The following is a 17,227-nucleotide window of genomic DNA, read 5'->3' on the forward strand; positions in this document are numbered from 1 at the left end:
AACAGAGGAAACTGTTTTAAGTTTATTGACTTTTTTTTTCCTTTTTTTTTTTTTTTACCACTAGTCGCTTTGGTAAACTGGAAAAACATTAACAGCTTTACCGATACTGAAGAAATCAGGAAAGGTTTGGTTGGTGGCATAAGATGACAGGAGAGATGGGGTGGGAGAGGGAACAGCCACCAGATATTGCTGTGAAACATTTAATGAGATCTTCAGTATATCCACAAAAGTGAGTTTAATGTGCCAGGACTCATTAACCAGTCCACAAACACCTTGAATCCAGACGGGTTCCTCTAGGGACAATCCATACACTGCCAGGTCTCCACAAAAGGCATTAAAATCCATCAACGTCCATGACAAAACATAAATAGAATACTTGTGATGGGATCAGTGGAAGGGGTTTGTGTAGATATTGCATTCACACAACATCTCTCTGTTAAGAGAGAACGCAAACTCAGGGAAAAAAAGACTGAGGACTAGCCTTCGAGCCTAAAAAGCCAGGAACAATGTATATTGTGTGTCTTACTTTATTAACAAACAATAAAATACAATCCATCCGGCTAGGAGGTGTATGTAATAAATTCAAGGGGAAACAAAAACCACGTCATCTGATTTATTCCACAGAGTACGGAGCCACATAGGAAACGCAAGTAAGTGGTTTTCAAAATTCCCACGGAAAAGAGAAAAAGTGCCACGAGGTTCATATAAAATTGATCAAATCAAAGTCATAGCTTGTGGAAGCAGCAACTCCAAGGTGCAGGGGAAGAGGCAGGTAAAGAATGAAGGTTTCATTGTCCACAACAACAAAAAATGTAGGGTCCCCCCAATGCCAAATCCAATTACCTCTTCCTGTAGCCAAAGAATACTGGATGTAATCTTTTCCCCTTGGTGTACGCAGGTATAGGATTAAATAGACTCGATTTGTTTGCGTACCTTTTCCAATGCATTTCTATCCAGGGTTCGTTGCCGGAACACAACGACAATAGTCAGGATTACGGCAGCTGCGATCATGCTGGCCACAAAACGCCAGAAGACTAGCTTTTCCATCAAAGCAGAACGGCAGCTAGGAAAAAAGGGGATCTGATTAAACACAGAAACGTAAACAATACACACTAAACAGAATATTATAACTTAAACAAATACAAGGCCAACATGAAAGACTATCCGACACACTAAAAAAAAGCAGCAATCTCACATAGAATTTATTTAAGTCTGAATGTTTTGCTGAAAAGACTGGAGGGAGAATTGTACCTTTTACTCCCTTAGCAGGCAGTTACTACAAGACATTGAAGGACGTAAGGAAAGCCAAATAAAGTAGCTTCACCCATATCACGCTGATATATTTTAAATTATCTTAATATATGGACATGTTTGCATCTGTGTGCATGCTATAGGGTGAAACAAAGTAACTCAGAACATATTGCAGTCAGAAAAGGACTATTATATTTTGTGCCTCCAGAGATAGTTTTTTTGTCTATACATTTTAAAAGGTAATTCTCAACTCTGAACTGGATTAGCATAGTGACCCATTACTTTTACAGTACACTGCAGTGTCAGGAGTATTCTCTATTGTGTTCCCACTGTCACCTTTCAAACTGTTTTCCACTTACCTGGGTCCCCCTGGGCGTCCAAAATCCAGCCCGTCTCCACAGATATCGTTAAAGCTGAAGTTCCCCTTCTGCATTAGCAATATCAATTCCATCCATAATGTTATGAAATCGATTGGCTTAGAGCTTCAGATGGCAATGAACTCCTTCCAAAGTAATAGAACGTATGTTTACTCTCAATGGGCCACCGGAGAAATTAACTGAGAAGGCAGAGCTGTCCGGCACCACGGAATCTAGGGTTAACCCTTAATATAGAAAATTTTCTCCATACTTACCGTAATTTTCTTTTTCTGGCTATAATTCATGGCAGCATCACTAATGGGTTAGCTCCGCCCCTAACAGGAACAGGACAGGAAACAATCAATTATAACCAGACTATAGGTATAAAAGGTCCCTCCTCCTTCTAACCCACAGTCTAGTATAAAGCTAAAAAATAAAATCTTTGGGAGGGTTGCTGATGCTGCCATGAATTATAGCCAGGAAAAGAAAATTACGGTAAGTATGGAGAAAATTTTCTATATTCCTGGCCATTCATGGCAGCATCACTAATGGGTAATACCCAAGCTCCGTAATCAAGGGAGGGTGAATAAAAACGAGACTCCAATATTATGCTGCAAAGGAGATTTATTCATGAGAGATTCACTGAGGACAAAACCCCTCTACCGAAGGATGATGAGGAAGAGACCACATCCAGTTTGTAATGTTTGATGAAGGTTATGGGTGACGACCAGGTGGCTGCCCTGCATATGTCGTCAGAAGGAACCTCTGCCCAATTAGCCCAGGAGGTGGCCAATGCTCTCGTAGAATGGGTCTTTATCTTTTCCGGAGGAGATAGATTTTTGAGTTTATATGCCATTTTTATTGCTGCGATTTTCTGTTTGAGACCTCTATATATTTCATTACACATTCTCTCACATCCAACTGATGGAGTTTAACTTCTTCCGCAGAAGAGGGGTTTTGGTAAAAATATAGTAGAACCACTTCTTGAGTCAAGTGAAAACTAGAAACCACCTTTGGTAGGAATTCCATTCTAGGTCTTAGGTTAATTCTATCATGGAAAACCTGAACGTGATTTGGATCACTGGAGAAGGCTTGAATTTCAGATATTCTTTTTGCTGTAGTGATTGCCACCAAGAACAATGTCTTGTATGTCAGATTAATAATACCCAACTAATCCAACTGAGCAAAGGGGGTTTCTGACAAAACATCCAGTACCAAAGGAAGATCCCAAGGAGGAGCATAGTTTCTAGATGGAGGTCTTATGCGTATAGCTGCCTTAAAGAACCTCGCAATGATAGGGTGTTACACAGGGCCGATAGAGCTGATGACTGCACTTTCAGAGTGCTCAAGCTTAGGCCTTTCTCTAGACCTTCGTTTAGAAATTCCAGAATATCTATATTCGAAGTCTGTAGGAAATTCTTGGATTTCTTTTCTGCCCATAATCGAAACAAATTCCATATCCTGTGGTAACATGCAGAGGTGGAATTTTTCCTGGATTTCAGCAGTGTATTCACCACCGGCTCTGGTACTCCTGGCTCTAAAAGTCTCTGCTTTTCAAGAGCCAAGCTGCCAATTTCCATTGGTTTGGATTGGGATGCATCGCTGGACCTTGTATTATCAGATCCATTCTCGGAGGAGGAGGCCATGGAGGACCCAAGCACATTTTGTTCAGGAGTGGGAACCACGGTCTTCTCAGTCAACTCGGAAGTATAGCAATCACCGTCTTCCTTTCCTTACGAATTTTCCTCCACAATCTGTGAATCATTGGCAGGGGAGGGAATGCATACCCCAGATCGAAGTCCCAAGGACGGGAAAAGGCATCTTGTCCTGCTGATTGATATTCTGCCTTTAGAGAAAATAACTTCGGGACTTGAGCATTCCGATACGAAGCCATCAAATCGACCTGGGGTGTGCCCCACCTTGACGCTATCTGCTGAAATACCTCTGGGTTTAATTGCCTTTCTCCTGATAGAACTTTTGTTCTGCTCAGATAGTCTGCCAGAACATTTTCTTTCCCTGGAAGATATACTGCTTTCAGGCCCTGTAGCTTGTCTTGAGCAAATTCCATCAATGGAAATATTTCTCGTAATAGAGCCTTGCTTTTGGTTCCGCCTTGTCTGTTTACATATGAGGCCACTGCCCTGTTGTCTGTTTGGATTCTCACCCAAGAATTCGTTATTGCTTGTCGAAAGCCTTGCAGGGCATATCATATTGCTCTCAGTCCTCTTAGGTTTGAGTGCAACTTGCTCTCTCTCTGTGTCCATGAACCTTGAATCCTATCCTTTTGCAAATGCTCACCCCAACCTTGTAGACTTGCGTCTGTAGTAACTGTTATCCCTTTTGGATCCTCCAGGAGAAACCACATGGATAGGTTCTTGGTTTTCTCCCACCAAGTCAGGTCGTCTATTGTTTTTTGAGAGATAGGAATATTTCGATCCCAGTCGCCCTCTTGTGTCTTGAATTCTTTTAGAAACTGCAACTGGATAGGACGCATCTTCCACTGGGCCCATTTCACCAAGCCTATAGTCGATGTAAGAGAACCTATAAGGCTCATGAATTCCCGTGCTGTAATGCATCTCTTGTAGTGAAGATTACTGATCTTCATCTGAATCCTCTCCATTCTTTCCACAGACAAATTCACTTGACCGATGACCGTATCTATGGCAGCCCCCAGGAATATAATATTCTGAGAGGGAACCATCATACTTTTCTCCATGTTCAGTTTCCAACCATGGTTCACAAGGATATTCACGACCCACTGGGTGTGGAGTGCTACCGTCTGGCTGGATGGACCTATAATCAGAAAATTGTCCAAGTAATGGTATATCTCTATCCCTTTCTTTCTGATTATTGATACTAATGCGATGAGCACCTTTGAGAATGTTCTCGGAGCCAGGCTTAATCCAAATGGAAGTCCCCGGAAATGGTAGTGACTTCCAAATACACAAAATCTGAGGAACTTTCGGTGCCCTATGTTGATTGGGATCTGGTGGTATGCATCTTTTAAATTGATTGACGTCATCCAATCCCCCACACTGATGTTTGGAATAATAGTCGAAATAGATTCCATCTTGAATGATTTTCTTTTAATTTTAAATTCAACTTCTTCAAGTCCAGGATAAGTCTCCACTTCTTTTGTGGTTTTGGGGCTAGAAAAACTGTAGAATAGTGACCCCTCTTCTGTTCTCTTTTTGGAACGTATTCTATTACATGATCTTTTAGGAGTTTTGAGATGCAATCCTTCATAGCTTTCTCTTTTTCTCCTTTTGCTACCCGAGACTGGGTAAACACATCCTTTGTTGGAATGGTCTCGAATTCTAACCTGTATCCTTCTGCCAATATTGATAGGACCCAGGCATCTGTCACACTTCTGACCTCCTTCCTCCTGTAATTCCTGGCTGGGCCGGCACACGTTCAGAAGTTTTTACCCTGTCTTGCTCCTCTTCCTCTGGAAGATTTTTGCCGAGTGTTTCTCCAATTTGGTCTGGAATATTCTTTCCCAGGTTTATATGTCCTGCTTTCTCGAAAGGCACGGTCTTTATATCGCCTATCTTTCCATGTTGTAGAGCCGTATTTTCTGACTTGAGGAAGAAAAGCTTTTTTCCCATCTGCAGCCTTATGTATAGCTTCATCCAACACCTTCCCAAATAGGAGATCACCTTAAAATGGAAGGGCACACAGGGACGCTTTTGAAGCGTAGTCTGCTCCCTAGGAGTGTAGCCATAATGCTCTTCTCGCTGCTATAGAGAGGCCTATGCTTTTAGCCACCATTCTGGTAACATCCAGAGATGCTTCAGAGCAAAAATCAGTTGCCAACTTCAGATCTCTCAGTCCTTCCAGCAGATGATCTCTCCGAACTCCTTTAGTGATATCCTCTTCTAAGTTGTCTAGCCATACTTTGAAGGCTCTTGTTAACGTTGTTAACGCTACTGCTGGATGTAGTGCTGATCCTAAGGCCAGGTATGACTTTATCAGGCTGGCATCTAGCCTTTTCTCCATCGGTTCTCTCAAATAAGCCATGGAGTCAATAGGAAGGGCTGTCTTTTTTGCCATATGAATGACTGTGGCATCAATCTTGGGGACAGAATTCCAGGTTTTGCAATCTTCCTTAGAATACGGATATAATCTGAATGCTTTGTTTTTCAGAGTCGCTTTTCTTTCTGCCATTCTTGTGAAATTATCTCCTTTATTGTAGAGTGTACCGGGAAGGTATGTCTATTGGCTCTCAAATCCTCAAAATATCTATCGGATTCCTTAATTTCAGTTTCTTCCTCTGGGAATCTCAGGATCTCTCTGATTATGTTGATCAACTTAGCAACTGATTTTGAATACAGATTTTTAGAGGCATAGTTAACTTCACCCTCTTCTTCGTCCGATATCTCCTCCATCTCCATATTATCACTAGACTCAGAGGAGATTTCTTCTCTTCTCAGGCGTTTAGATGAGGACATTTTGCTTGTGGATTTGAACCCTTCTGCAATTGCCTCTGCAATCCATTTTTTCAGTTCTGTTTGTGGAGACTTTCTTCTCTCCCTTACTTCAGGGGCTTCTGTCAGACAATCCTGACATAAGTTTCTTCCACTGGGTGCAATTTGATTGCAGTTAACACACCTATTCGTTTTTTCTTTATGCTTTCTTGGTGAATCCTCTTTTGGATTAATCGGGCTGTAAAAAAGGCCATATTAACAATAATATATTTTTGGCCCATAGTAGCACTCTTTTAACCCCCCCCCCCCCTTAAGGGATAAACGTATATGAGGCTCACCTATGTTTTCTAGACACAGATCTTGAGGCAGAGTGAGAAGCCATCTATTTAAACAAAAAAAATATTTTTTGTTATCCTAACACTTTGAATAGCTAAACAGAAGAAAACCAACATAACAAAGAAAGAAGAAATCTTTACCTTATATATCCAGAAATCAGTCTAGGGCAGCCTTAAACACACCAAAACTGTTCCAAACTTCAGCCAGAACATTGGAAACCCCCAAAAAACTTGTTTTTATAGGATTCCCGGCGGTTCGCGCATGCGCAATAGTAACTTCCCGACGCCGATGCTACTGCGCATGCCCCGCCCTCCGAACCCGGAAGTAGCACCCAGCCGGTGCAAACAAGCAGGATTTCTTCCTCCAGCATGAGACAACACAAGGGAAAACAAAAGAACAACACTATCCTGCCAACAAGCAAGCATTTTCAGGGTAAGACCAATGATTGGATTCAGTCACTTACCCAGCTTCTCTTTTGCCACAATTCTGAGGGGGTTATTGATGCTTAAAGGGGAATTTTTAAGGATACACCGACCCCACATCATTTTAAGTTTTTAACAGCCCTGTCATTCCATTAAAAAGGTACATATACTATAATGTACCTTAACTCAGTTAGTCCTGCTCTTGCAGGCTGATTACTGAGTTCTTCAGATAAAGAGAGGCTGAACTTTATCTGGAAGGAACCCATGGTACACATGGGAAGGTGGCCTCAAAAGAAAATTATTATAGGTATAATTCCTGTTTGTCCTGCTAAGGACAGAAAAAAAGACTGTGGGTTAGAAGGAGGAGGGACCTTTTATACCTATAGTCTGGTTATAATTGATTAATTGTTTCCGGTCCTGTTCCTGTTAGGGGCGGAGCTAACCCATTAGTGATGCTGCCATGAATGGCCAGGAAAAGTAGATTGCATCAAAGCATTTCTGCCCCATGACCATTTAAAGAGATACTATAAGTGCCAGGAATACAAAGCTGTATTTCTGGCACTATATCTCCCTCAGCCTCCACCCTCCCTCCCTGGTAAATAAAGGGTTAAAAACCTTTATTTACTTAGCTTACCCCAGCGCCGATGTCCTGCAGCACTGTGTTGCAGCTCCACCTCCTAAAATGTTGCACGACAAGCGGGCGCAAATGCCGCGTGCGTATTAGACCGCCCCATAGGAAAGGACTGAATCAATGCTTTCCTATGGGGAAAAAATCTGACACTGGGTGTCCTCATACAGAGCGTGAGGACGTCCAGCATCAGTTACCGGACCAAAGGTCCGTTTGGATCCAGGAAAAGTCTCTAGTGACTGTATGGGAGATGGCCACTGGAGGCAGACACTGAACCAAGACCACATGAATGAGCTGGAGCGGCCGGCGTGCCCATAGTATCCTTTTTATTTATGAGGGGGGTGCTAAAAACTAATTGATATTAGTGGGAGGGGAGAAATGTATTTGAGCCAATCTATGTTGAGAATTTGACATTTTTAATGTACGATCTACAAATCATAGCGCTTTTGCAACAATATTACTGCACATTGCGCTCTCACCCCTAAGACTTTTACTCCAAACTAATATGGATATACTCATTCTACAACTCTTTGCTCGCTATCTAACGCTTACCTTCAGGATTATTCACTGAACCAGGAATTGGGAATTTAACATTTTAAGCCAAATTGAAAAACTAAAGTCAGCTATGTCACCATCTTATTACATAAGTCCTTAAATTTTTCAATTACCAGTTGAGTTTACAGAAATTCACACTTTAGTGAAATGCTTGTTTGTATTTCCTTACATGTTAAGTTGGGAAACAAAATATATGTTTGCAATTATTATTGTATAACAGGACTAGGGTAAGTTTGCTATTAATTGGACACACAGAGCACTAAATCAACTTTAGCCTAAAAATGGAAGAACCCCTTCCTAACCACAAAACATAAAACAAAAAGTACATATACCTCCATTGAAAACATTTATGCATTTTACTAATTATTTAGAAAAAAAAAAATTAATTGAGGGTTTATTAAAGTTCCAAATTCTATTGAAATTTACACTTTTTGGAAAACAAAAAGAAGAAGAGAACTTATTCTTCGTACATAAAGCAATGCAAACCCCCCCCCCCCCCCCAAATAACAGTAGATTTGAACAAAATTTCTGTGGGGAAATAAATGTTGCTTACCTTTTGTACACGGTTTTCTCTATCGTAGTGCACTTTACCTGCTCTATAAATCCAGTGACACTGCACTCAGAATTAGTTTTCTATAAAAAGAAGAGACATGGAGATCAAACATGTACATGTACATCTCTACACACGGCCTGCCAAACCCACTCCTCTACACCTCTACACAGCCTGCCAAACCCACTCCTTTACATCTCGACACACAGCCAGCCAAACCCACTCCTTTACATCTCGACACACAGCCAGCCAAACCCACTCCTTTACATCTCGACACACAGCCAGCCAAACCCACTCCTTTACATCTCGACACACAGCCAGCCAAACCCACTCCTTTACATCTCGACACACAGCCAGCCAAACCCACTCCTTTACATTTCGACACACACAGCCAGCCAAACCCACTCCCCTACATCTCTACATACAGCCAGCCAAACCCACTCCTTTACATTTCGACACACACAGCCAGCCAAACCCACTCCTTTACATCTCGACACACACTGCCAGCCAAGCCCACTCCTTTACATCTCGACACACACAGCCAGCCAAGCCCACTCCTCCACATCTCGACACGCAGCCAGCCAAACCCACTCCTCCACATCTCTACACACAGCCTGCCAAACCCACTCCCCTGCATCCCTACACACAGCCTGCCAAACCCACTCCTCTACATCCCTACACACAGCCAGCCAAACTCACTCCTCTACATCCCTACACACAGCCAGCCAAACCCACTCCCCTACATCCCTACACACAGCCAGCCAAACCCACTCCCCTACATCTCTACACAGCCTGCCAAACCCACTCCCCTACATCTCTACACAGCCTGCCAAGCCCACTCCCCTACATCTCTACACACAGCCTGCCAAGCCCACTCCCCTACATCTCTACACACAGCCTGCCAAACCCACTCCCCTACATCTCTACACACAGCCTGCCAAACCCACTCCCCTACATCTCTACACACAGCCTGCCAAACCCACTCCCCTACATCTCTACACACAGCCTGCCAAACCCACTCCCCTACATCTCTACACACAGCCTGCCAAACCCACTCCTCTACATCTCTACACACAGCCTGCCAAACCCACTCCCCTACATCTCTACACACAGCCTGCCAAACCCACTCCCCTACATCTCTACACACAGCCTGCCAAACCCACTCCTCTACATCTCTACACACAGCCTGCCAAACCCACTCCCCTACATCTCTACACATAGCCTGCCAAACCCACTCCCCTACATATCTACACACAGCCGGTCTAATTTCACCCCTGCATTTCTTCCCAAGCATAGCCAGATATCATATTAATGCTCAGTTTGTCTGTCTCCTGCCGCATCTGTATGCACCCCTGTCTACTAACCTGTACTAATGGCACAACATTTTGCATATACATTTAGCAGATTGCTAGCACGTTGATTACATTGACTGCTTTTCCAACCAGCCCTAATGTTGCTAGGTATAAATGCAGTTTATACTTATTAGTATTATAGTGTGAGAGGAACAAACAGTAAGATGCTTTACCAACTGAAATGGATCACAAATGGAGCAGTCTGAGGCTACTGTAAACTCTTCTGTCATCCAGCACTGGGAGCGCACGGCAGTTTTATCTGTAAGAGAATACAATTAGCTGACTGTAGCAGATCACAGAGACAACGGACACAGCCTAGAACAGTCAGAAACAGGTTGAGCAGAGCAGGATAAGCACAAGGCCATCCGTAATGGAGCAGCCAATTCAGAGAATCTTTACATTAAGTTACCTTGGATCTCCTGCTCCAGAGTTAAGGAAGCTTCAGCCCACCTGGAAGAGAGCAGACCGAGTAAGAAGCTGCAAATCAAAAACCACAGCAATAATATCCATTCACAGCACACTGCAGCTGCAACCTGGGGCAAGGTGCTCTTCTTTTGAAAATGAATTAATGGGACATTCCAGGCACCAACACCACTTTAATGCATTTCATAGATTCCAAAGGGTGTGTATCCCTGACAATTCTCCCTTTAGTGAATAACCCGGTTAGAATAGGGAGACAGAAGCAAGATACGAAACACACATAAATGGGCTACATACAAAAAACAAAAACTAGGCTTTACATTTTTCATAATATAAAAGTTCACCTCAAATTGCCACGTGTTACGCTATAGAATGGACATAATTCTGGGAGTCTGTGGTGTCAAAGTGTGAAGTTATTGGTAGATCATAAAGTATTATCAAGGGAGAGGCACGCTAACTGAATTACTGGACTGAGGGTTTACAGTAAACAAGAACAAGATCTATGCAAACTTGAATATGAATGCACATGCTTTAAAAATAAAGGGTGAAAATGTACGTTGAAGTGCACCTTTGAACTACATAATAAATAAAACTTTTTTTTTTCCAGAATATATATATCTACACAAGAAATCAGCATTCAGCACCCCCTGGTGGCTGCATATCTGCAATTACACATTACTGATTCGATACAGATTATTTTCAATCCCTCCAAACAAAATGTGTGCTGTAGTGGTTAAGGGACCAAAAGTCCACTGAGGCAATGCCATGGACAGGACCCCATCTCAGATATAACTAAACAGAAAGTTCCCCTTCATTATTAGATCAATCTATTTTGGAATACTTTGATGTAAATTAGGAGAAGTAGTCTGCCGTTTTAGGTATTTCAGATGAAGGGGCCACGGCAGCGGTGCTCAGGGGACGCAAGGAAGTTTCAATGTGTCAATCCATTCAATAACCTTCAGACTACACCATGAAATGGTATCAGGGGACCCCACAGCTCCCGCAGCACGTTCTAGCGCTCATAACGCATAGTGCGTCTCTTATTTTGTTTCGATTCACAGGGTGTGCCCTTTAAACTCTATTTTTCACTTATAAAAAAATAAAAAATAAAAGTAGGAAACATCTGAGGGGACCCACTAATGTGAAAGGACAAAATTAGTTTGCAGCACTACAACATAACCAAACTAAGATTTATTACACCATTCAGTGGACCCAGCAATGTTTTGGCACATGCAGTGTTTTTCTCTAAATCAGATTACCGTATTTATATTTGAGGCACATCACTAATTGCCATATATTTACAGATAATCTGATATTCTAAGACCAATAGGTTTATTTACTAAAGTAAGAATTCAAAGTGAATTTCAAAATCCAAGTTTCAAGTTTGGCTACTTTAGCCTAAAACAGGGCTCAACAAATTCCAGGCGCCAGGTCGACGTGGCGACTAAGAATTTTGCCCTGGCGTCTGGGATTGGTCGGCCCGTTCCCTCCCTCCTCCCACAGGGAAATTGCAAGCTTGAAGGGCAGCATTTAAAGGCTGCCAGCTTGCCGCCCGCCCGCATTCTTCCGAGCCCACCCACCCACATTGAGCAAAGCTTGACCTCAGAGCCGGCCCGCGCTGTGTCCGTCGGGGTGCGCGCGCGCGCTGTGTCCGTCGGGGCGCGCGCGCGCTGTGTCCGTCGGGGCGCGCGCGCGCTGTGTCCGTCGGGGCGCGCGCGCGCTGTGTCCGTCGGGGCGCGCTCGCGCTGTGTCCGTCGGGGCGCGCGCGCGCTGTGTCCGTCGGTGCGCGCGCGCTGTGTCCGTCGGTGCGCGCGCGCGCGCTGTGTCCGTCGGTGCGCGCGCGCTGTGTCCGTCGGTGCGCGCGCGCTGTGTCCGTCGGTGCGCGCGCGCTGTGTCCGTCGGTGCGCGCGCGCGCTGTGTCCGTCGGTGCGCGCGCGCGCTGTGTGTCGGTGCGCGCGCGCGCGCGCTGTGTCGGTGCGCGCGCGCGCGCTGTGTCTGTCGGTGCGCGCGCGCTGTGTCTGTCGGTGCGCGCTGTGTCTGTCGGTGCGCGCGCGCGCTGTGTCTGTCGGTGCGCGCGCTGTGTCTGGCGGTGCGCGCGCGCGCGCGCTGTGTCTGGCGGTGCGCGCGCGCGCGCGCTGTGTCTGGCGGTGCGCGCGCGCTGTGTCTGTCGGTGCGCGCGCGCGCGCGCTGTGTCTGTCGGTGCGCGCGCGCGCTGTGTCTGTCGGTGCGCGCGCGCGCTGTGTCTGTCGGTGCGCGCGCGCGCGCTGTGTCTGTCGGTGCTTGACAAACTTGTTTTGAATCTAGGAGCCAGCTAAAAATGCCACCTAAACAGACACACACTCACACTCACAAATTATTTGTTTTAATTCAGTTTATGTCCACCCAGCCTTTGGGATAGCTGAAATGGATCCTTTCCCTGGGGTCCAGTGTTGCTGCTGTCATATTCTTGCTTTTCTTGCTCTGCTTTCTCACACGCTGTTTAGTGATGCCGGGGCGAGAGTGACATCATATTCTTGCTCCCGGCATCACAGCAGGGAGCTTGAGGGAGTAGATCAAGAAGAGCATGGAAGATCACAGCTCCTGCCCAACCCGCCTCCATTCCGCACAACTGCCCGTCTGGGGGACCCCAATGTGGCCAGTGCTGACAAAAACACAGGCGCCAGAACAAAATTCCTAGTCGCCATTGTTCGAGCCCTAACCTAAAGTCATGATTTTATTAATGACAAGGAGGACAACACTGGGATTGACACTTATCTAATTTGTTAAGGGGTACAATGGCTTCTAAGGCTTCTTGTGTGGGTTGTCGACTATTAAGATCATTTGAAGGCAGTCGATTGGTACTTAAGAGTCTTTGTTCCGGGACTTCTAATTCTGGCTTATCCAACTGTTCAGACCTCACCGGAAACAACAGGGTCCATAAATAAGGACGGGTGGTAATAATATGACTTTATGTGACGTCAATAGTCAAATCTGGTCATTTTAAAGAAGACATAGTATCTTGCTATTGTTTTAATTGTATTTTCAAAGTTTGTATTCCTGACACAACTGTTCCTTTAACATGGCCCTTGAAACCCATCTCTTCATAACCTTCCAATATAACGGTCACTCCTACAAACCTATCATTTTTTTTTTTTTTTACTTCGTTAGTGTGCACTTCCCTTCACTCTCCCCTATTAATTATTAATAAATTTATAAAGCGCCAACAAGTTCTGCAGCGCTCAATTCCCTGTCCTTTGGCTGCTATTCCTCACACGACTACTGTGTGCTTTATTTATACCCCACCTCCTCTAGATTATAAGCCTGTTTAATCAGGCTGCTCTTTAACCTATGGCTCCTTTAACCCCTTAAGGACCAAACTTCAGGAGTAAAAGGGAATCATGACATGTGTCCTTAAGGGGTTAAAAATCTTTATTAGTTTGTCTCATGCATTTTTAACCCCCCCCCCCCCCCCATCACACTATCCCATAACACCCCATTCACATTCTCTGACACACTGGTAGCTTAAGGCTGGCTGAGCATGATGGGAAATGTAGTTCACAGTAAGGTATCCCACCATTAGTACATACATGACAGTGTGTGAGCTGGATATTATAACTAGCCCCCTCCCCCATGTTATAGATAGTGAGAGCAGACACAGCCCAGGGATACTGACCAGTGACCACAGACAGCTAGCAGAGCTCCCAACACCCAGGCAGCAGGCTCCATCACTGACAGCCACTTCCGGTCACAGTGTTCATATGGCTTTATTACCTCTCACACTAGCCCTGCTTCTCTGCACCTCTGTCCCGCACAGCCAGCTTCCGGAGTCTGTGGTACAGCGAGCTCCCCCGTGTGGCCGGAGGGCGAACGGCAGCAGAATTCTCACTCCAGTGATTTAGCTTGTCATTGGGATTTAACCCCGTCACCTTAGCTCAAAGTTTATTAAAAAGTTTCAATTCTAGGCCAAAATAGAAAGTTGAGGTGGAAAAATTCTCTAAGGCTGCTGAGTGTGCGGTTCCATCGCTTTTGCTAAAATGTTAGATTCACTCTGTTTTACAGACACCTTACCCTGTTCTTGGCAAATTAAACTCCGAACAGTAAAATGTTGTAACAATTAACTGCCCTGGAAAAATTCTGCAACTCCGTGTAGTCACAGCTTGGTTATTGTAGCCCTAATCTATTATTTCTTTGTTTTAGGGGATATTTAATAAAGATTATATATTTTTAAGATAAGCGTCATCTCTAGCCCCATACCCGCCCTTTCTTTTCCCTGAATTCGTACCCCTTATAATTACCGCCCCTGATTTTATTTTCCTCGTCTCCACTACACAGTGGCACTTTTTTAACATTGTTTATCTTAAAGTGTTACGACAGCCAAAATCTATATTTTTTACCCCATAAAATATTGTTTTTTACTTTGGTGGTATCCCCGCACGCAAACAAAAACAAGCTTGAACATGCCTCTTTTCCAATTCACAGTGGCCAAGTTCTCCTCTCAGCCCAATCCCCCTCTACCAACATCACTCCCACTCGCCTGAGGGAGAGGTAGATCAGGCTGAGGGGAGTTCATGGTTTTGCAATCTTCAGGTTCAGATAGGGTGACCGAGCAAGTGTACACAATAACAAAAGGAACATACCTCACAATTGTTTAGCATTTCACTCCTCCAAATGCAATTTTATTGTACCATGGAAAAAGGAAGACATTGAGGACACAATTACATCCCTAACACATGGGTGGCAAGCAATTGGTTGTCTGGTGCCAGAATGTGTGCGTGCCCGCATTAAATGCTAATTTTACACCAATTTCACATTAGCAGGCCCAAACTCTTGGTCCGGACAGTCTAATGTGCCCCAATGATGTGGTCTAGGATTTACACCCTCCGACTGTACAGCGCTACAAAGAGAAGAAGTGCATGTACAGACTCCAGGCACCATCACCACTTCAAATCACTAAGTGGTCATGGTGCTTGCTGTAACCCTTTCATCTTATGTTCACATACTCCTCGTCACAAGATCCTTGGCCTATAAACTTACAATATGAGCAAGAATCAATTAATAGAATGATCACCGGTCACCAAAATTATGCTTTTATCTTTCCAACTGAAGCATGAAACGGTTACCTGACTGAAAACAGACTTTGAATTTTCTTTGTTCTATACGTTGTATGATTATTACACTGACTGGTTGTGGTTTCATAATCCTAAGATTGATTAATGATTGTAAAGATAAAAAAAAATAAAAACCCCACATCAACATTATTATTCACTAAATAACAGAACTGAAAATAAATTCTCTAAGTCCGCTATGCGTTCAGTTCAGCTACTCTGGTCTTAAATGTGAAATTTACTTTAAGTTTTCATTTTTGTAAATCACCATGCTAATGTTGAGACCAGGCAATACAAACATGGCTAGCACACCAGAACGACAGACTCCCCGCTCCCCAGGATTAAAGACGGGGAGACGCGCTCTCTGCTAGTTCTAAAGCCTGTTCAAGGTGAGAGCATGTCTAATGATGCACTCACACTGTGCGGCATGAGAGCAGTTCCCTGTTGCCTGAGGATGGAATATACCTGATAACAAATGTAACCCCTTAAGGACACATGACATGTGTGACATGTCATGATTCCCTTTTATTCCAGAAGTTTGGTCTTTAAGGGGTTAAAGGGACACTATAGTCACCAAAACATATTTAGCTTAATGAAACAGTTTTGGTGTATAGATCATACCCCTGAAGTCTCACTGCTCAATTCTCTGCCATTTACGAGTTAAATCACTTTGTTTATACATCCTAGTCACACCTCCCTGCATGTGACTTGCAGGGCATTCCTAAACACTTCATCTAATGTTTACACTTCCTTTATTGCAAAATCTGTTTAATTTAGAATTTCTTCATCTCCTGCTCTGTTAATAGCTTGCAGGACCCTTCTTTGTGTGATTAAAGTTTTAAATTTAGAGAGGAGATAAAAACTTTTAAAGTAAGTTGCATCTGATAGAAAGGGTGAGTCACAGCCAGGGGAGTGGTGGCCAGGGCTGCATAAACAGAAACAAAAGTGATTTAACTCCTAAACGACAGTGAATTGAGCAGTGAAACTTCAGGGGCATGATCTATACACCAAAACTGCTTCATTAAGCTAAAGTTGTTTTGGTGACTATAGTGTCCCTTGCAGGACAAAGTAACTAAACTAAAAATATGTATTGGAGATTTTTGTCCCCATTTTATTATTTTGGTCTTAAATTTAAAATTAACTTTGAATTCCCGACAATTCTCATAAGTATGACGCTCACACACAGCACACCTTGAAAAAACTCTCAATTCACACATACATATTTTTTTCCCATGTAATTGGTTAGTTTGTTTCGGTCTTTTGTTTTTTTTAAATTAACTCATAAAATTCAATAAGCACCCAGACAATAAAACACAGGACAAAATATGTTAGAAAAAAAAAAGTTATTTTTATGATACAAAGTTGAGTGAATTTACATGGGGGGGAAAAAAACGTTTCTAAATATTAACACAAGGCGCATTATTATTGGTATAAGAAATGGACAGACAAAAGAACCTCGCTTCTTACTGCAAGGTTTGGCACTTGTTTTATAACGTGTATTGCGATTGGATCAGGCTGTGATGCAAAAACCTGTAAATAAAACATTCTATTCTTTAAGAACAATTTAAATACAATACGGCTAAAAATCTGCAGAAATTTATCCCAGGCTCTCATACGAAATAAATGTCTTTCTTTTAATACCTTTAGTTGCGTGGTCGTGTTATGAATGCTAAGGTTACACTAATTAAGATGTCAGGGTTATTCAGTAAAGTGGGAATTCAAAGTGAATGTCAAATCTAAGGTAAAAATAGCTGAATTGGAAACATTCTCTATGTCAGCTATGCGTCTAATTCAGCTACTTCGGTCTTAAATTTTGAAATTCACTTTAACCCCTTAAGGACTAAAC

The 17,227-nt window shown here is 43.4% G+C and overlaps 1 protein-coding gene across 1 annotated transcript; it reads right to left on the reverse strand.

Annotated features, from left to right (window-relative positions):
* Positions 1 to 47: 47 nt before the first annotated feature.
* Positions 48 to 14,035, reverse strand: JTB (jumping translocation breakpoint). Its single transcript, XM_063440258.1, has 5 exons — positions 13,950 to 14,035; positions 10,287 to 10,327; positions 10,051 to 10,136; positions 8,529 to 8,608; positions 48 to 1,063 (listed from the first exon to the last, which is right to left on the reverse strand). Exons 1-5 carry the CDS (start codon positions 14,000 to 14,002, stop codon positions 907 to 909), a joined length of 417 nt encoding a protein of 138 aa, XP_063296328.1. The 5' UTR covers positions 14,003 to 14,035; the 3' UTR covers positions 48 to 906.
* Positions 14,036 to 17,227: the final 3,192 nt, after the last annotated feature.

The sequence above is a fragment of the Pelobates fuscus genome, chromosome 13 (assembly GCF_036172605.1).
Source record: "Pelobates fuscus isolate aPelFus1 chromosome 13, aPelFus1.pri, whole genome shotgun sequence".
NCBI classification, from domain to species: Eukaryota; Metazoa; Chordata; class Amphibia; order Anura; family Pelobatidae; genus Pelobates; species Pelobates fuscus.

What these genes read in the sequence shown, in the direction of transcription:
- JTB (XM_063440258.1), bottom strand. Translation starts at nt 14,002, where the DNA reads ATGGAGCCTGCTGCCTGGGTGTTGGGAGCTCTGCTAGCTGTCTGTGGT. An exon ending in CTAGCTGTCTGTGGTCACTG is followed by an intron (nt 10,328 to 13,949) that starts GTCAGTATCCCT and finishes GCTCTCTTCCAG; the next exon opens with GTGGGCTGAAGCTTCCTTAA. An exon ending in TTTGTGATCCATTTCAGTTG is followed by an intron (nt 8,609 to 10,050) that starts GTAAAGCATCTT and finishes TTCTTTTTATAG; the next exon opens with AAAACTAATTCTGAGTGCAG.